Source organism: Pleurodeles waltl, chromosome 4_2 (assembly GCF_031143425.1).
Source record: "Pleurodeles waltl isolate 20211129_DDA chromosome 4_2, aPleWal1.hap1.20221129, whole genome shotgun sequence".
NCBI classification, from domain to species: Eukaryota; Metazoa; Chordata; class Amphibia; order Caudata; family Salamandridae; genus Pleurodeles; species Pleurodeles waltl.
This window is the reverse complement of record NC_090443.1, coordinates 504600831-504617577: the sequence shown is the minus strand read 5'-3', so window position 1 is coordinate 504617577 and position 16747 is coordinate 504600831. Positions and strand designations below refer to the sequence as shown.

The window sequence follows — 16747 nt, the reverse complement described above, 5'->3', positions numbered from 1 at the left end:
TTGTTGCTTTCGTAGACACAGTTCATATCAAAATCAGTGTTTATAAAAGCGTATCACCCATAATGGTCTCTGGATGCTGAGGGGTTTGTCCTCTGAGCTTCAGTTGAAGAGCCAAGTTTTAAGGTCCTTCCTGAAGTGATGCAGAGATGGTGACTGCCTGAGGTGCTGGGGCAGGGTGTTCCAGCTCTTTGCCGCGAGGAAGGCATTGGATATTCTACCAGCTGGGGTCTTCCATATGCAGGCACGGTGGCTAGTGCTTGTTGAGCGGAGAGGTCTGGTGGGGGAGTACAAGGTGATGCAGTGGTTAAGGTGGGTGGGTCCAAGGTCGTGGAGGGCCCTGTATGCATGTAGAGGAGTTTGATGTTAATCCTTTTCTCGATAGGAAGCCAGTGGAGGTCTTTTAGGTGATGCAGCAGGTAATGTCCAGGATGAGTCTGGCAGAGGATATGCTGTCTGGGTGGTGCCGTCGTAGAGGGCGTTGCCATAGTCAAGTCTGCTGGTAACCAGATTGTGGGTCACGGTTCTGCAGCAGTCCTTTGGAATCCATTTGTAGATCTTCCAGAGCAGTCGGAGTGTGTGAAAACAGTAGGGTGCGACTGAGTTGATGTGGCAAGTCATGGTGAGTGAGGAGTCCAGGATAAAGCTGATGTTGCATGTGTGGTCTGTAGGGGCGGGGGTGCCGAGGGTGGAAGTACACCAGGAGTTGTTCCAGGCTGATAGGGAGGGTCCCAAGATGAGGATTTCGGTCTTGTCCGAGTTTTGCTTGAGGCAGCTCTCCTTCATCCAGTCAGACAAAAGCTTCCATCGCATTGTTGAAATTCTTCTTGTCGGTTGTGGGATTTTCGGGCAGCAACATTGTCAGCTGGGTGTCATTGGCGTAGGAGACTTTTTTTTAACCCATGGTTCCTGACAATGGATGCAAGCGGGGCCATGTAAGTGTTAAAGTGTGGGGCTCAGGGAGGAGCCCTGTGGAACTCCACAGCTGATTTTCCTAGGTTCTGACTTATGACAGGTAAGGTGGGAGTCTGACTCTCTGGGTTCTGCCAGAGAGGGAGGAATGTATCCATTCTAGGGTCTTTCTGTGGAAGCTGGCTGCATGGAACCTGGAGCAGATGGTGAGAAGTGAAACTGTGTAGAAAGTGGCCGATAGGGCCAGTAGAATGAGGGCTGCTGTATGGCTGCCGTCGAGGAGTGAGTGGATGTCATCTGTGGTGGTGGTGAGGACGGTCTCCGTGCTGTGGTAGCTCATGAAACCTGATTGGGAGATGTCCAGGATATTGTTGTCCTCCGTGTGCTTGGGGAGCTGAGTGTTGATGGCCTTTTTGATTACCTTGGTTGGGAAAGGCAGAAGAGAGGTGGGGCGGTATTTCTTGAGGTCCAGAGGGTCAGCTGTGGGTTTCTTCAGGAACGGGCTTATCTCGGCATGCTTCCAGTCCTCTGGGAAGGTGACTATATCTGTGGAGATGTTGAGGGTGTGGCGGAGCTCGGGTGCGATGGAATTGTTGGCTTTGTTGAAAATGTGGCGAGGACCCCTCTCGCATAGGTCTTTGATTTGCTGGTCGAAGAAGGTGGCTAGTCTGTGCGGAGGCAGAGGTCTTGAAATGGGGGGATGTTTGCTATATCCGATTGGGCATTGGCAAACACTTTAATCACAACGAAGTGCTGTTTCATGTTGTCGGTGGCGCTGATATGGTCCTGCAGGGCAGCTTTCCTGATGAGACTGATGAGATGGTGGTGGGATTTGGTGGCAGCTCTGAAGGCCTCGAAGACTTCCGGGGACTTGCCGTTTCTCCATTTGTTCTCTAGCTATTTGCAGGTGCGCCTGGAGTGTGGGGGAGGACCAGCTGACCTTCTTGAGGTGGTGTTTGGCTGAGGTCTTGCGGAGAGGTGCCGGGGTTTTGGTACATTCGTAGATCCATTGGTGAAAGTTCTGTGCTGAGATGTTAGCGTCTCCGGTGAGGGATGGGGAAGATGTGCGAAGGGTGTTGGTGAGTTGTTCCTCACTGATCTGGTTCCATTTTCTGCTTGGGGCTTGCACTGTGCGGAGGTGGATGGTCAATCAGTTAATGGTGAAATGGATGCATAGTGATCAGTCCAGTGAAGCAAGGGGGTGTTTTTGACGGTGTTGTTGTTGCTGTTGGAAAAGATGGCGTTGACTATGTATCCAGCGCTGTGTGTTGGCGAGATGACCAATTGCTTTAGTCCTATTGTGGCAAGGCTATCGAGCAGGGAAACGGTGTTGGTGTTTCCATTGGTGGTGTTACAGTTGACAATACACCGGGGCAATTCCCAAGAGGGCTCCCTCCGTACGTCAGGTTTGATATGGACCTGCAATTGGTCACTCATAAAGCCAACAATCTTAATCCAAAAGTTAAACAGTCCTGGGCAGAGAAAGACCATTTGGGCCCCAATCTCCTCGAGGATGATTACATCTACAGCATCTGGTGGAAGCGGCTGGGAATATTTGCTGTAGGTGGTGTGAAGTATAATGTAGATTTGTAGACATTTTTATCTTTGAGCAAGTGTATTTTACTTCTGGATGTACATGACCTATGTCTAAAGCAAGATTGTTACCCTTCCCAGCCCTAAATGTTAGTGTGGCTCAGTCTAGTGGAGAACTCATCAGTTATTCTGTCTGTGGTGTTACTCCAGTATTGGAACTTTCATAGATTCACATGCTTGAATCATTCCCCGTCGTCGAGATGGGAGTCCCGGTACAATTTTCACAAGTAATGTTAAAACATATTGAAGAGAAAAAGGCCCTAGGCCTCTTCAATTTCATAGTCTATCAGAGTCATTTTGTAAAAAGGACCAAACCTGATCCTCCACCAATCAGGCGACAGCACCCTTCAGAACCTCCTGAGAGAAGCTCTAGCACCACAGATTTTCTACCGCACGTTGTGCTAGGGAGTCTCCTCAGAGCTCTGCTCTGTCTTCACACCTTTATTCAGCTCTTTTTCTCTCAGAGAAACTCATTTATTTGGATTTGTCAGCTATTTTTCAACTATGTCTGACAAGGAAAAGAAAAGTCTCTTTAGAGACTGCAAGACTTGTAGGAAGAAAAGACTTCATTCTGAAGACCCTCATCAAGACTGCATTTACTGCCTGTACCCAGATCATTCAGCCAAGGACTGTAAGATTTGCCGTACGTTTTCTTCTAAGACCTTAAAAGATAGAGAAGGCAGATTTTTAATATGGCTGCAGAAACTAAAGCATAGGAAGGATCCAGTTTCTGGTTCTGAGAGTGAGGAATCATCAACATCCAAGAGATCAGCTAAAAGGGCAAGATCACCTCTAGATCTCCCTCACAAATCTCAAGGAAAGCCCTCAAAAAGACTGCTTCAGGGTCTTATAAGGGTCGCAGCCCATCTTCTTCCCCAACTAAACTCTCAAGTAAAGAGGGGAAAAGACATTCTTCCAGTTCTGAGAGGCACAGGAAATCTTCATCTGTTCCACCATCTGTGCCTTTCAAAAAGCCATCCTCTGTGACTGGAAAAAAGGCCTCGTCGACGGATTCCCCGTCGACGGCACCGTCGGTGGGCGCATTGCCGACGACAACAGCTACTTCAGGATTTCCATCGTCAACGGCTTCGTCGGTGACATCGTCGACGAGAACAAGTACACCACCGTCGACGAGAACTGCAACGACGACATCACGGTAGACTCGTCGGCGAAGCTTTCTGCTATTAAAATAACGGTGCGTCCAGCATCGACGGCACCGTCCATGACAAAGTCGATTTACACGTCGTCAACGAAACCGTCTACGAGGGAAAAACATCAAAAAAGAGGAGAAAAGTTAACTCAAACCCACACATCACCTAGTAAGGTATCCTCCCTGGTGCCAGTACATCTTTTGGAGGGAGATGAAGATTCAGATGAAGATGGGCCTTTTGGAACAGCCCACAGCCCCTCTGAATTGAATGTAAAATACCAGGAAGAGGAGGAATATGAGGAAGCTTATGATCCCCAGGCTTACTTTGAGCATCAGCAGGGAGTGTATATTCCTTCCGACCTGCTTACTGGCCTTAGAGCGATGTTAGTGGATTACAACAGAAAGTTTCCTCCACAAGGAGAACAGCCTCCTCCATCGCCTATTTCTGGTGTTTCTACTCCACATCAAAGACCAACGTCTTAGCATCTCACAGATGTGGGCACTCCGGACATGACAATTCCCCAAGACACTGACATCTCAGAAGGAGATCAGAAAGAAGGAGAGCTCATAGACACTCATTCAGAGTGGGACGAGTACATTATTCCTGCTCCATCTTCTCCATCACATTCGAAGGTGGAGTCCCCACCTGAAGACATTGGAGGTTTTCACAATCTCCTAGAGAGGGCAGCCAAGCGTTTTTCTTTACCGCTACCTACGAAGCAAACAGATTGTTTCCTATATGATTTTAAAGAGCCCTTTCAAAATTCTGTGCGCTCTATCCCGATGGTGAACTACCTGTGGGAAGAGGGCCTTAAAGTCATGAATAATCCGGCAACAGTCACAGCAGTTTTGCCACGTCTGGATAAGAAATACAAAGCTTCTGATGATGCACCAACATGCTTGATAGGACATCCTCCTCCAGATTCAGTAATAGCTCAGGCGGCTCAAAGAAGATCAAAAAATCCTTCTGCTCCGATTTCCGCACCCCCAGATAAGGAGGGTAGGCGGCTAGATAACATAGGGAAAAGATTTTCATCTATGGCCAGCCTAGTGCTTAGAGCTGCCAACTCCTTGGCTATTTTGTCTCGATACAACAGACAGGGCTGGCTTAAAGCCACCTCATTTCGCCCAGAAGTCCAGAATAAAATCCTAGACTTACCCTTTGATGGCCAAGCGCTATTTGGGAAACATGTGGACGAAGCCCTACAGTCAATCAAAACAGACACGGACACGGCAAGGTCATTAGGGACCCTGCAATATCGAAGGTCGTCCTTTCGTCCTAGGGGGCGTGGCCAACCCTCTAAGAGAGGGGGATATCAACAACAGAGATATTCTTCCTATCCATTATCTTCACAACAATATCGTCCATACTACTCCCAAAGGCAACCGACTCAACCAGCCTATAGTAGACCGGCAGGCCGTGGACGTTCAACCCGCCCGGCCAAAGATTCAGCTCGTAGAACCTGATGTTTTCGAGGCGCCGGCTACGCTCAGTCCTCCTCCTGTCACCCTGGGCGGGAGAATTTCCTTATTCCTCAGTCAATGGCAAACCATTACGTCAGACAAGTGGGTCCTACAATTAGTGGAACGGGGCCATACTTTAGAATTTATCCAGATACCTCCCTCCAACCCTCCCCGCAGGACTCCTTCAAGATATCCTCAGCAACTCAAGAAGAAGTCGACAAGCTGCTTCTCAAGGGAGCTATAGAGAAGGTGCCTCGGGCTCAACGAGGAACAGGATTTTATTCCAGGTTCTTTATCATTCGAAAAAAGTGGAAGGATTGGAGGCCGATCCTCGATTTAAGGCAACTAAATGTATACCTAAAAAAGCAATCGTTTCGAATGATCAGCCTGCAAGACGTCCTTCTGTGTCTCAATCAAAGAGATTTTATCTCATCACTAGACCTCAAAGACGCATACTTCCACATACCCATCCACCCTGCCCACAGAAAGTATTTGAGATTCACCGTAGCCGGGAGCCATTATCAATATTGCGTCCTTCCCTTCGGGCTCAAATCAGCCCCAAGAATATTTACCTAATGCCTAGCACCAGTCGCAGCCTCTCTCAGGAGAAGAAAGCACCAGGTCTTTCCATACTTAGACAACTGGTTAATAAAGGCAAAGACTTACGCAGGAGCACACAAGTCAACAAGAAAGTGCGTTTCCTTACTGACCAATCTCGGATTCACAATCAACTGGGAGAAGTCCAACCCTCTACCAGTACGCAGTATTACTTTTCTGGGAGCAAAACTGAACACGGAATCCGGCATGGCATGTCCCACGTTAGAGAGACAACAAAGATTACTAACCCTAGGGAGTTTCATACACAGAAGACGAAAGGTTACAGTCCGTCTCTTCAAATCACTATTGGGCATGATGTCTTCATGCATACCTCTGATCCCTCTGTGTCGGCTAAAGATGCGCCCCTTGCAGGAGCAGCTAAACCGTCAATGGCTCCAAATATCAGGCACTTTCGAAGACCGGATACAAATAACTCCGATAATGATGAAAACTCTCAAATGGTGGTCTCAAAAGCATCATCTGTCAATCGGTCTCTCGTTTCTTCAACAGCCAGCCCCGTGGACCATAACAACAGATGCCTCACTGGAAGGTTGGGGCGCAGTATTACAGGACCTGAAAATAAGTGGTAAATGGCCAACCCATCTGGCATCAATGCATATCAATTGGCTAGAACTCAGGGCAGTGCACCTCGCCTTACAAGCGTTTCTCCCAAGAATCTCTGGATCGCGAGTGGTGATAAGAACGGACAACACCATTACGATGCACTATCTCAACAAACAAGGAGGTACAAGATCTCTCACCCTCTCCAGGGAAGCCCAAGCGATCTGGAACTGGGCCTCGCAGCAAGGCATCACACTATCGGCGGTACACTTGCCGGGAATAAACAACGAGGCAGCAGATGCACTCAGCAGGCAGAAATCGGACTGCCACGAGTGGGAACTAGACCAGACAGTACTGACCCAGATTTTTTCCCAGTGGGGAACACCAACAGTGGATCTGTTTGCGAAGAAGGACAACGCCAAATGCCAGTTCTTCGCAAGTTGGCATCACCAAAAGGGACCTTGGGGGAATGCGTTTTCGATAGTCTGGTCAGACATCTTTGCTTACGCCTTTCCTCCCATTCCGTTGATCCCAAGGGTCCTCACGAAGATGAAAACAGAACTGTGCACTCTCATACTGATAGCCCCGTACTGGCAGCGCCAACATTGGTTCACGGAGCTCCTCATTCTGTCAGTCAAACCTCATATTCCACTGGAGCCGTTACCTCATTTACTAACAATGAACAACGGCCACGTTCGGCACCCCGATCCGCAGTCAATGCGGTTATCAGCATGGCTCCTCACCACAGAGAATTTGCGCATTTGAACATCCCGCAGGACTGCAGGGATATTTTGTCAAAGGCCAGAGCGGATAGCACTAACAAGACGTATCGGTGTAAATGGAAAAGATTCTGTGCCTGGTGTCATCAGCGTCAAATCGACTCTCTACTCTCACGACCAGAAGAAATATTGCCGTATCTCTTACAGTTAGCTCGATCTGGCCTAGCACACTCGTCCATTAAAGTTCATGTAGCAGCCATAGCTGCATACAGACGTTCAAATGACACACCCTTGCTCTTCTCTTCTCGGCTGATTAAGAGATTTCTAAAGGGGCTTTTCAGGGTTTACCCTCCTTTCAGACCACCACCACCTCCTTCGTGGAATTTGAATATTGTTTTGGCACAACTGATGAAGCATCCATTTGAACCGATCCACTGTGCTTCCCTCAAATACTTGTCGTGGAAGGTTGCCTTATTGATAGCTCTTACATCAGCTAGGTGGGTCAGTGAGGTGCAAGCGCTGTCCATCCAAGAGCCATTCCTGCAGCTTAAACAAGATAGACTACTAATGCGCACTAACCCGCATTTTATTCCAAAGCTTCCGTCAGACTTTCACATGAACAAACCTTTGGTCTTCAAGTCTTTTTTCCCTCATCCATCTACTCCGGCAGAGAGGGCATTACACTCTTTAGACGTGAAAAGATGCGTTCAATTTTATTTGGACAGGACTAAATATTTTCGGCGCTCTAATCAGCTATTTGTGGCGTACAGTGCTCCTAGGAAGGGGTACCCGCTATCCAAGCAGAGTATTTCTAGATGGATCGCCTCTGCTATTCGCTTCTGCCATCAGGCAGCGGGCAAACCTTTGCAGTCATCTGTGCATGCTTACTCAACGAGAAAAGTCTCATCGTCAGCGGCACTGTTTGCCGGAGTGCCACTACAAGACATATGTAGGGCAGCAACATGGAAGAGCTGTCATACCTTCACTAAGCACTATTGCTTGGAGTCCCTCTCGCACAGAGAGGTAGCAGTGGGCCAGGCGGTTCGCAGGGATCTCTTCAGGTGAAGGTGAGCCATTTCTCCTACATCCCTCCATCCTAGAACAGGTATGCACATTGTGTAAAAAAAAAAACAACAAAAAAAAAAAAAACAGAAATGCATGTAAAGATAAGAGAACGCTATCATAATCCCATAAGTAAGCGGGTTTTCAGACATTGATCATGTTACAGTAGTGTCTTATGATTTTCTATTACTGTTTTGTTCTTCAAATTTCATCATGTATCTTCACAGGTATATCTCTATGTTCGATGGCATGTGTAGCTGCAGATACACATGCTGTGCACATCCCGCCATCTGGTGTTGGGCTCGGAGTGTTACAAGTTGTTTTTCTTCGAAGAAGTCTTTTCGAGTCACAAGACCGAGGGACTCCTCCCATTTGGACTCCATTGCGCATGGGCGTCGACTCCATCTTAGATTGTTTTTTTTCCGCCATCGGGTTCGGACGTGTTCCTTTTCCCTCCGTGTTTCGGGTCGGAAAGTTAGTTAGAATCTCGGAAAAATCGTCGGTATTGTTTGCGTTCGGTATCGGGTTAGTTACAACAGATCGACACCGAATTAAGAAGAGCTCCGGTGGCCCTTCGGGTTTTTTTTCGATCCCCGTCGGGGCCTCGTCGGCCCGGCCACGTGTCTCTTCAAGGCTGATGGAACGGACCCCATTCCGCTTCTGTCCAAAATGCCATAACAAGTATCCTTATACAGATCAACATTTGGTCTGTAACTTGTGTTTGTCACCAGAACACAAGGAGGATACTTGTGAGGCCTGTCGAGCGTTTCGGTCCAGGAAGACACTCAGGGACCGAAGAGCAAGAAGACTGCAAATGGCGCCGACAGAACAAGGGCGTTTTGAGGAGGAGGAAGAAACATTCTCCACCCAGGATTCGGACTCTGAGGAGAACGATCTCGAGGAAACGCCGAAAACCGTGAGTAAGACGTCAAAACAAAGAACTCACGAGAAGACCGCTAAAGCCCAGGGGACGCCACTGCCAACAGGCCATGGCTTAACCCGAAAAATAGGTGACCGTTCATCGGCACCGAAAAAGGGCGAGCTGGGGTCGAAGTCATCCGACTCCGGTCGAGATACCGGCACACAGCAATCTCGGACCCGAGATAAGTGGCTCAGATAAGATTCGGCACCGAAACGGGTCGCACCGAGAGAGCACGACGCCGAAAGTAAAGAAGGTTTCATCGGAGCTGAAAAAAGCAGCCGAAAAGGTTTCGGTACCGAAACAGCCGGCCTCGGAACCGAAAACAAGTTCCTACACTGAGGAACAAGGACTGTCCACACAAATGAAGACACATAGATTTGGACAGGAATTAGAGACAATAGAGCCAGATCACACACAAAGACGGCTCTTTATTCAAAAAGATACAGGGAAGATCAGCACTCTTCCTCCAGTCAAAATGAAACGCAAGCTTGCCTTCCAAGACAAGGACAAACAGCCACACGCAAAGGTGGCTAAACAAGTAACACCGCCACCATCCCCACATCACTCTCCGCAACCATCACCGGTAGCCACTCCACCAATGATGCAATCCCCAACTCATACAGGAATGAGTCAAGATGACCCTGACGCATGGGACCTTTATGACGCACCCGTGTCAGATAATAGTCTGGAATGCTATCCAGCTAGACCATCGCCACCAGAGGATAGTACAGGCTTACGCACAGGTGGTGTCAAGAGCAGCGGCATTTCATAATGTCAGCCTTCATTCAGAGCCCATTGAAGACGACTTTCTTTTTAATACTCTGTCGTCCACACACAGCCAATATCAGAGTCTTCCTATGCTACCCAGAATGCTAAAACACTCCAAACAAGTGTTTGAGGAGCCTGTTAAAGGGAGAGCCATTACTCCAAGAGTAGATAAAAAATATAAACCGCCACCAACAGACCCACTGTACATTACACAACAGCTAACACCAGACTCTGTTGTAGTGGGAGCAGCGCGCAAAAGAGCCAACTCTCATACTTCAGGAGATGCACCACCTCCAGATAAAGAGAGTCGAAAATTCGATGCTGCAGGCAAAAGGATGGCGGCACAGGCAGCAAACCAGTGGCGTATTGAAAATTCGCAAGCTTTGTTAGCCAGATATGATAGGGCCCATTGGGATGAGATGCAACACTTTATTGAACATTTACCCAAAGAGTTCCAAAAGAAAGCGCAGCAAGTAGTAGAAGAAGGACAGAGTATCTCCAATAATCAGATACGGTCAGCAATGGATGCTGCAGACACAGCTGCTAGAACTGTCAACACAGCAGTAACAATAAGGAGACATGCATGGCTGCGTACATCAGGATTTAAACCAGAGATACAGCAAGCTGTGCTGAATATGCCATTCAACGGACAGCAGTTGTTTGGGCCGGAGGTGGACACTGCGATCGAAAAACTTAAGAAAGACACTGACACGGCCAAAGCCATGGGTGCACTCTACTCCCCACAGAGCAGAGGCACATTTCGAAAGACACAATTTCGAGGGGGGTTTCGAGGGCAAACCACAGAAGCCACAACCTCACAAACAAAGCCCACTTACCAGAGCCAGTAGTTTTCGGGGACAATATAGAGGGGGACAATTTCAAAGGAATAGAGGAAAGTTCCAAAGTCCCAAAACTCCTCCAAACAAACAGTGACTTCAAGGTCACAAATCCCCAACACATAACACCTGTGGGGGGGAGACTAACCAAGTTTTACAAACATTGGGAGGAAATAACAACAGACACTTGGGTCTTAGCAATTATCCAGCATGGTTATTGCATAGAATTTCTCAAATTCCCTCCAAAAGTCCCACCGAAAACACACAATATGTCAAAACAACATATAGATCTTCTAGGACTAGAAGTTCAGGCATTGCTACAGAAAAAAGCAATAGAATTAGTACCAAAACAACAAATAAACACAGGAGTTTACTCCCTGTACTTTCTGATACCCAAAAAAGACAACAGTCTGAGACCTATACTAGATCTCAGAACATTAAATACCTACATCAAATCAGATCACTTTCACATGGTTACATTACAAGATGTAATCCCACTGCTCAAACAACAAGACTACATGACAACGCTAGACCTAAAGGATGCATATTACCATATACCAATACATCCTTCACACAGAAAGTACCTAAGGTTTGTATTCCAAGGGATACATTACCAATTCAAAGTGTTGCCATTCGGAATAACAACTGCACCAAGAGTTTTTACAAAATGCCTAGCAGTAGTAGCTGCACATATCAGAAGGCAGCAAATACATGTGTTCCTGTACCTAGACGATTGGTTAATCAAAACCAACACGCTAAGACGGTGTTCACAACACACAAAATATGTCATAGAAATCCTCCACAAACTAGGTTTCTCAATCAACTACACAAAGTCACACCTTCTGCCGTGTCAAACACAGCAATACTTAGGAGCGACAATCAACACAGCAAAAGGGATTGCCACTCCAAGTCCACAAAGAGTTCACACATTTCACAATGTAATACAGACCATGTATCCAAAACAAAAGATACAAGTCAAACTGGTGATGAAACTACTAGGCATGATGTCTTCATGCATAGCCATTGTCCCAAACGCAAGGTTGCACATGCGGCTCTTACAACAGTGCCTAGCATCACAATGGTCACAAGCACAGGGTCAGCTTCTAGATCTGGTGTTGATAGACCGCCAAACATACATCTCGCTACAATGGTGGAACAGTATAAATTTAAACCAAGGGCGGCCTTTCCAAGACCCAGTGCCACAATACGTAATAACAACAGATGCTTCCATGATAGGGTGGGGAGCACACCTCAATCAACACAACATCCAAGGACAATGGGACATACAGCAAAAACAGTTTCACATAAATCACTTAGAACTGTTAGCGGTATTTCTAGCGCTCAAAGCATTTCAACCCATAATAAGCCACAAACACATTCTTGTCAAAACAGACAACATGACAACAATGTATTACCTAAACAAACATGGAGGGACACACTCGACACAGTTGTGTCTCCTAACTCAGAAAATATGGCATTGGGCGATTCACAACCACATTCGCCTAATAGCACAATTTATTCCAGGAATTCAGAACCAGTTAGCAGACAATCTCTCTCGGGATCACCAACAGATCCACGAATGGGAGATTCACCCCAAATACTAAACACTTACTTCCAAATTTGGGGAACACCACAAATAGATCTATTTGCAACAAAAGAAAACTCAAAATGCCAAAACTTCGCATCCAGGTACCCACAAGATCAGTCTCCGGGCAATGCGTTCTGGATGAGCTGGTCAGGGATATTTGCTTACGCTTTTCCCCCCTCTCCCACTCCTTCCATATCTAGTAAACAAATTGAGTCAAAACAAACTCAAACTCATACTAATAGCACCGACATGGGCAAGACAACCTTGATACACAACACTACTAGACCTCTCAGTAGTACCTCATGTCAAACTACCAAACAGACCAGATCTGTTAACACAACACAAACAGATCAGACATCCAAATCCAGCATCGCTGAATCTAGCAATTTGGCTCCTGAAATCCTAGAATTCGGACACTTACACCTCACACAAGAATGTATGGAGGTCATAAGACAAGCTAGGAAACCTACCACTAGACACTGCTATGCAAATAAGTGGAAAAGATTTGTTTATTACTGCCATAATAATCAAATTCAACCCTTACACGCATCTGCCAAAGATATAGTAGGATACTTACTACAATTGCAAAAGTCAAAGCTAGCTTTCTCTTCAATAAAGATCCATCTTACCGCAATTTCAGCTTACCTGCAAATTACGCACTCAACTTCATTATTTAGGATACCAGTCATAAAAGCATTTATGGAAGGCCTAAAGAGGATTATATCACCAAGGACACCACCAGTTCCTTCATGGAACCTCAACATTGTCTTAACACGACTCATGGGTCCACCTTTTGAGCCCATGCACTCTTGTGAAATGCAATACTTAACATGGAAAGTTGCATTTTAATTGCCATCACATCTCTAAGAAGAGTGAGTGAAATTCAAGCATTTACCATACAAGAGCCATCTATTCAAATACACAAGCATAAAGTAGTTCTACGGACAAATCCAATTTTTTTTTACCAAAAGTGATCTCACCGTTCCACTTGAATCAAACGGTAGATTTACCAGTGTTCTTCCCACAGCCAGATTCTGTAGCTGAAAGAGCACTGCATACATTAGACATCAAAAGAGCGCTAATGTACTACATTGACAGGACAAAACTAATTCGAAAAACAAAACAACTATTTATTGCTTTCCAAAAACCTCATACAGGGAATCCAATTTCGAAACAAGGCATTGCTAGATGGATAGTTAAGTGTATTCAAACCTGCTATCTTAAAGCAAAGAGAGAGCTGCCTATTACACCAAAGGCACACTCAACCAGAAAGAAAGGTGCTACCATGGCCTTTCTAGGAAATATTCCAATGAACAAAATATGTAAGGCAGCAACATGGTCTACGCCTCATACATTTACCAAACACTACTGTGTAGATGTGTTAACTGCAGAACAGGCCACAGTAGGTCAAGCTGTACTACGAACATTATTTCAAACAACTTCAACTCCTACAGGCTAAACCACCACTTTTGGGGAGATAACTGCTTACTAGTCTATGCACAGCATGTGTATCTGCAGCTACACATGCCATTGAACGGAAAATGTCACTTACCCAGTGTACATCTGTTCGTGGCATTAGTCGCTGCAGATTCACATGCGCCCACCCGCCTCCCCGGGAGCCTGTAGTCGTTTAGAAGTTGATCTTGAACATTTGTAAATTTGTAAATATATTACTTTAAACTTCATTATGTACATACGTATTCACTCCATTGCATGGGCACTATTACTAGCATACACAACTCCTACCTCACCCTCTGCGGGGAAAACAATCTAAGATGGAGTCGACGCCCATGCGCAATGGAGTCCAAATGGGAGGAGTCCCTCGGTCTCGTGACTCGAAAAGACTTCTTCGAAGAAAAACAACTTGTAACACTCCGCGCCCAACACCAGATGGCGGGATGTGCACAGCATGTGAATCTGCAGCGACTAATGCCACGAACAGATGTACACTGGGTAAGTGACATTTTCCATATATATATTAGGGATAAGTAGATAGATTATATATATATATATATATATATAGAGAGAGAGAGAGAGACATATGTCAGTACACTTATATACTTCATCAATTTTTGCATGATGATAAGAAGGTTTTGTGGTTTAAGAGATTTGGTTTATTAAGGATGTTGTCATTTTACAATGTGCATAGTTATTGCTTTCTACTCTGATTCAAGCATGTGAATCTGTGAAAGTTCCAATACTGGAGTAAGAAAATAAGTTACTTACCTGTAACTGTAGTTCTCCAGTATTGGAATCTTTCATAGATTCACATGCGACCCACCCGCCTCCCCGGAGAAGCTCACTTCACCTTTTTTCTTTCTATTTATATATATATTCAATATAATATAAGCACTTGTGCTTGGAAAATCTGAGGTGCTAGAGCTTCTCTCAGGAGGTTCTGAAGGGTGCTGTCGCCTGATTGGTGGAGGATCAGGTTTGGTCCTTTTCACAAAATGACTCTGATAGACTATGAAACTGAAGAGGCCTAGGGCCTTTTTCTCTTCAATATGTTTTAACATTACTTGTGAAAATTGTACCGGGACTCCCATCTCGACGACGGGGAATGATTTAAGCATGTGAATCTATGAAAGATTCCAATACTGGAGAACTACAGTTACAGGTAAGTAACTTATTTTCTTCTTCAAACTTAATGTTAATATTTGAGAACTCAGTCAGATGCTTTATTTTCTTATGAATTGGGTCTTAATGCAAGAAAGCCAAATTAAGAAAATATGTATGCTGTTTTACATGTATAGCTTTGGAATCACTTGCATATTATTCTACTATAGGTTTTCATTTCTAATTTTAATTAGATTATCCTTTGGATTACAATACAAGAGAAGATAAAGCTTCAAAGAACCTTCTAGGATCTGCAACAAGTAAGTGTGTGATGTTCCCCTACTGCTTATACCCTTCATTTAAAATCTGGTGTAAAATAAAGTTAACAAACAACTGGTCAATTGGGTATCATTATTTCCTGACCCCCAATTGCACCCTTTGCCAAGCTAAACAATCTTCTCCTGACCACTGTTGATATTTTTCCTAACTATATTTATGATGTACATCAGAATGAATGTGTGAAGCGTGACTTTACTGTTAGAAAAATAATTATGTGATGTAAATACTATTTCAAATATAGATAACGATTGCTTGTTTGAGAGACATTCTACATGCCTTTTTGTAGTGAAGGTATTCAGGCTCCTGGCCACTTCAGAGCATTAGGAGACAAAGCAATCAAAAATGACAAAGTAAGCAAGATTAATAGTCATAGTAAATTAGTGAGCATACATTTATTTGAAGTTTCCTCATCTTTGGTGAGCAAGGAAACTGATGTCCATTGACAACATGCAATAATTACATTTGGTGCTATTCTGACAGAGACAGTTAACCATGCCATAATTCCAATCTTTCCTGACACTTCATTTTGGCTTATAAAAATGGGGTAGAACTTACTTCTCTATGGTTTTTACGGTGTGGTCTGAGACCAACATGAATGACAAAGTTTAATTTGATAGTCAGATGTTGCTCTATGTGGCCAAAAAGAGGAGTGGCCATATTTGTGGCACTCATTCTGTGATGCAATACTTTTTCAGTGCTGCAACCCGAGGAAACATCTATCCTGTGACACTGCAAGTGGGTAATGAAACCAGATTGCTTAACTGGATCACAAAAATGTACCTGAATTTTTTCCTCCATAAGCAGTGTATTTGTGTGGACAAAACTATAACCAGATGTAGCAATAACATGCTGAAATGCTTACTTTTTTCTTTTGTGTCTGGTCACCACCTTTAAGATGAACAGGCGGCATTAGAACCTGCCCAAATGTTATTAATCTGTCCTCCTTAATCTTCTTAATTCGATATTGGGGCCCACTGACACGTCTGCCCAGTTTTGGTATTGTAAGGGGATACTGATTGTGTAGTAACATGTCTGGCATGAGATGGTTTACACCTCTCTCTCTCTCTCTCTCTCTCTCTCTCTCTCTCTCTCTCTCTCTCTCGAGAGAGAGAGAGAGATCGAGAGAGAGAGAGAAAATAATCAACCTCATTCTTTGGCAAAGAGCCTAATTACCTGATGAGCAACTTAAAAAGGAGGCTTTCACTATCAGTTCCCCAGTTGTGATCTTCCTCTATCCTGCATTGAAGCCAGTTTCAGGACCAGGCGAATCTCTATGTAACTATAGGTCTTGCTTGCTGTGTGTGTTTCTGTGGTTCATCATCCACAATAGCCATTAGAACACCCAAGGTTATGTCCAGAGAGGAGATCAACAGTAGCCTTCATTAATCCTCTCTCTTAAGAGCTTCATCAGTCCTTCTTTCTAAGAACTTCATCAATCCTTACTCCAGTATTGGAACTTTCATAGATTCACATGCTTGAATCATTCCCTGTCGTCGAGATGGGAGTCCCCGGTATAATTTACACAAGTAATGTCAAGATATATTCACAAAGAAAAAAGGCCTTAGGCTTCTTCAATTTAATAATCTATCAGTCATTTTGTGAAAAGGACCAAATTTGAGCATCCACCAATCAGGCAACAGCACCCTCTAGAATCTTCCTGAGAGAAGCTCCAGCACCTCA

At 45.0% G+C, this 16747-nt stretch overlaps 1 protein-coding gene across 4 annotated transcripts in view; it reads left to right on the top strand.

The window, feature by feature from the left end:
• SUCO (SUN domain containing ossification factor) overlaps positions 1–16747 on the top strand; it is a 481248-nt gene that overhangs the window by 245203 nt on the left and 219298 nt on the right. For all 4 annotated transcript variants that reach the window (XM_069231978.1, XM_069231976.1, XM_069231977.1 and 1 more), the window contains one exon: positions 14983–15048. In XM_069231978.1, coding sequence (XP_069088079.1) covers positions 14983–15048 — 66 coding nt within the window. The remainder of the gene's footprint in view (positions 1–14982; positions 15049–16747) is intronic.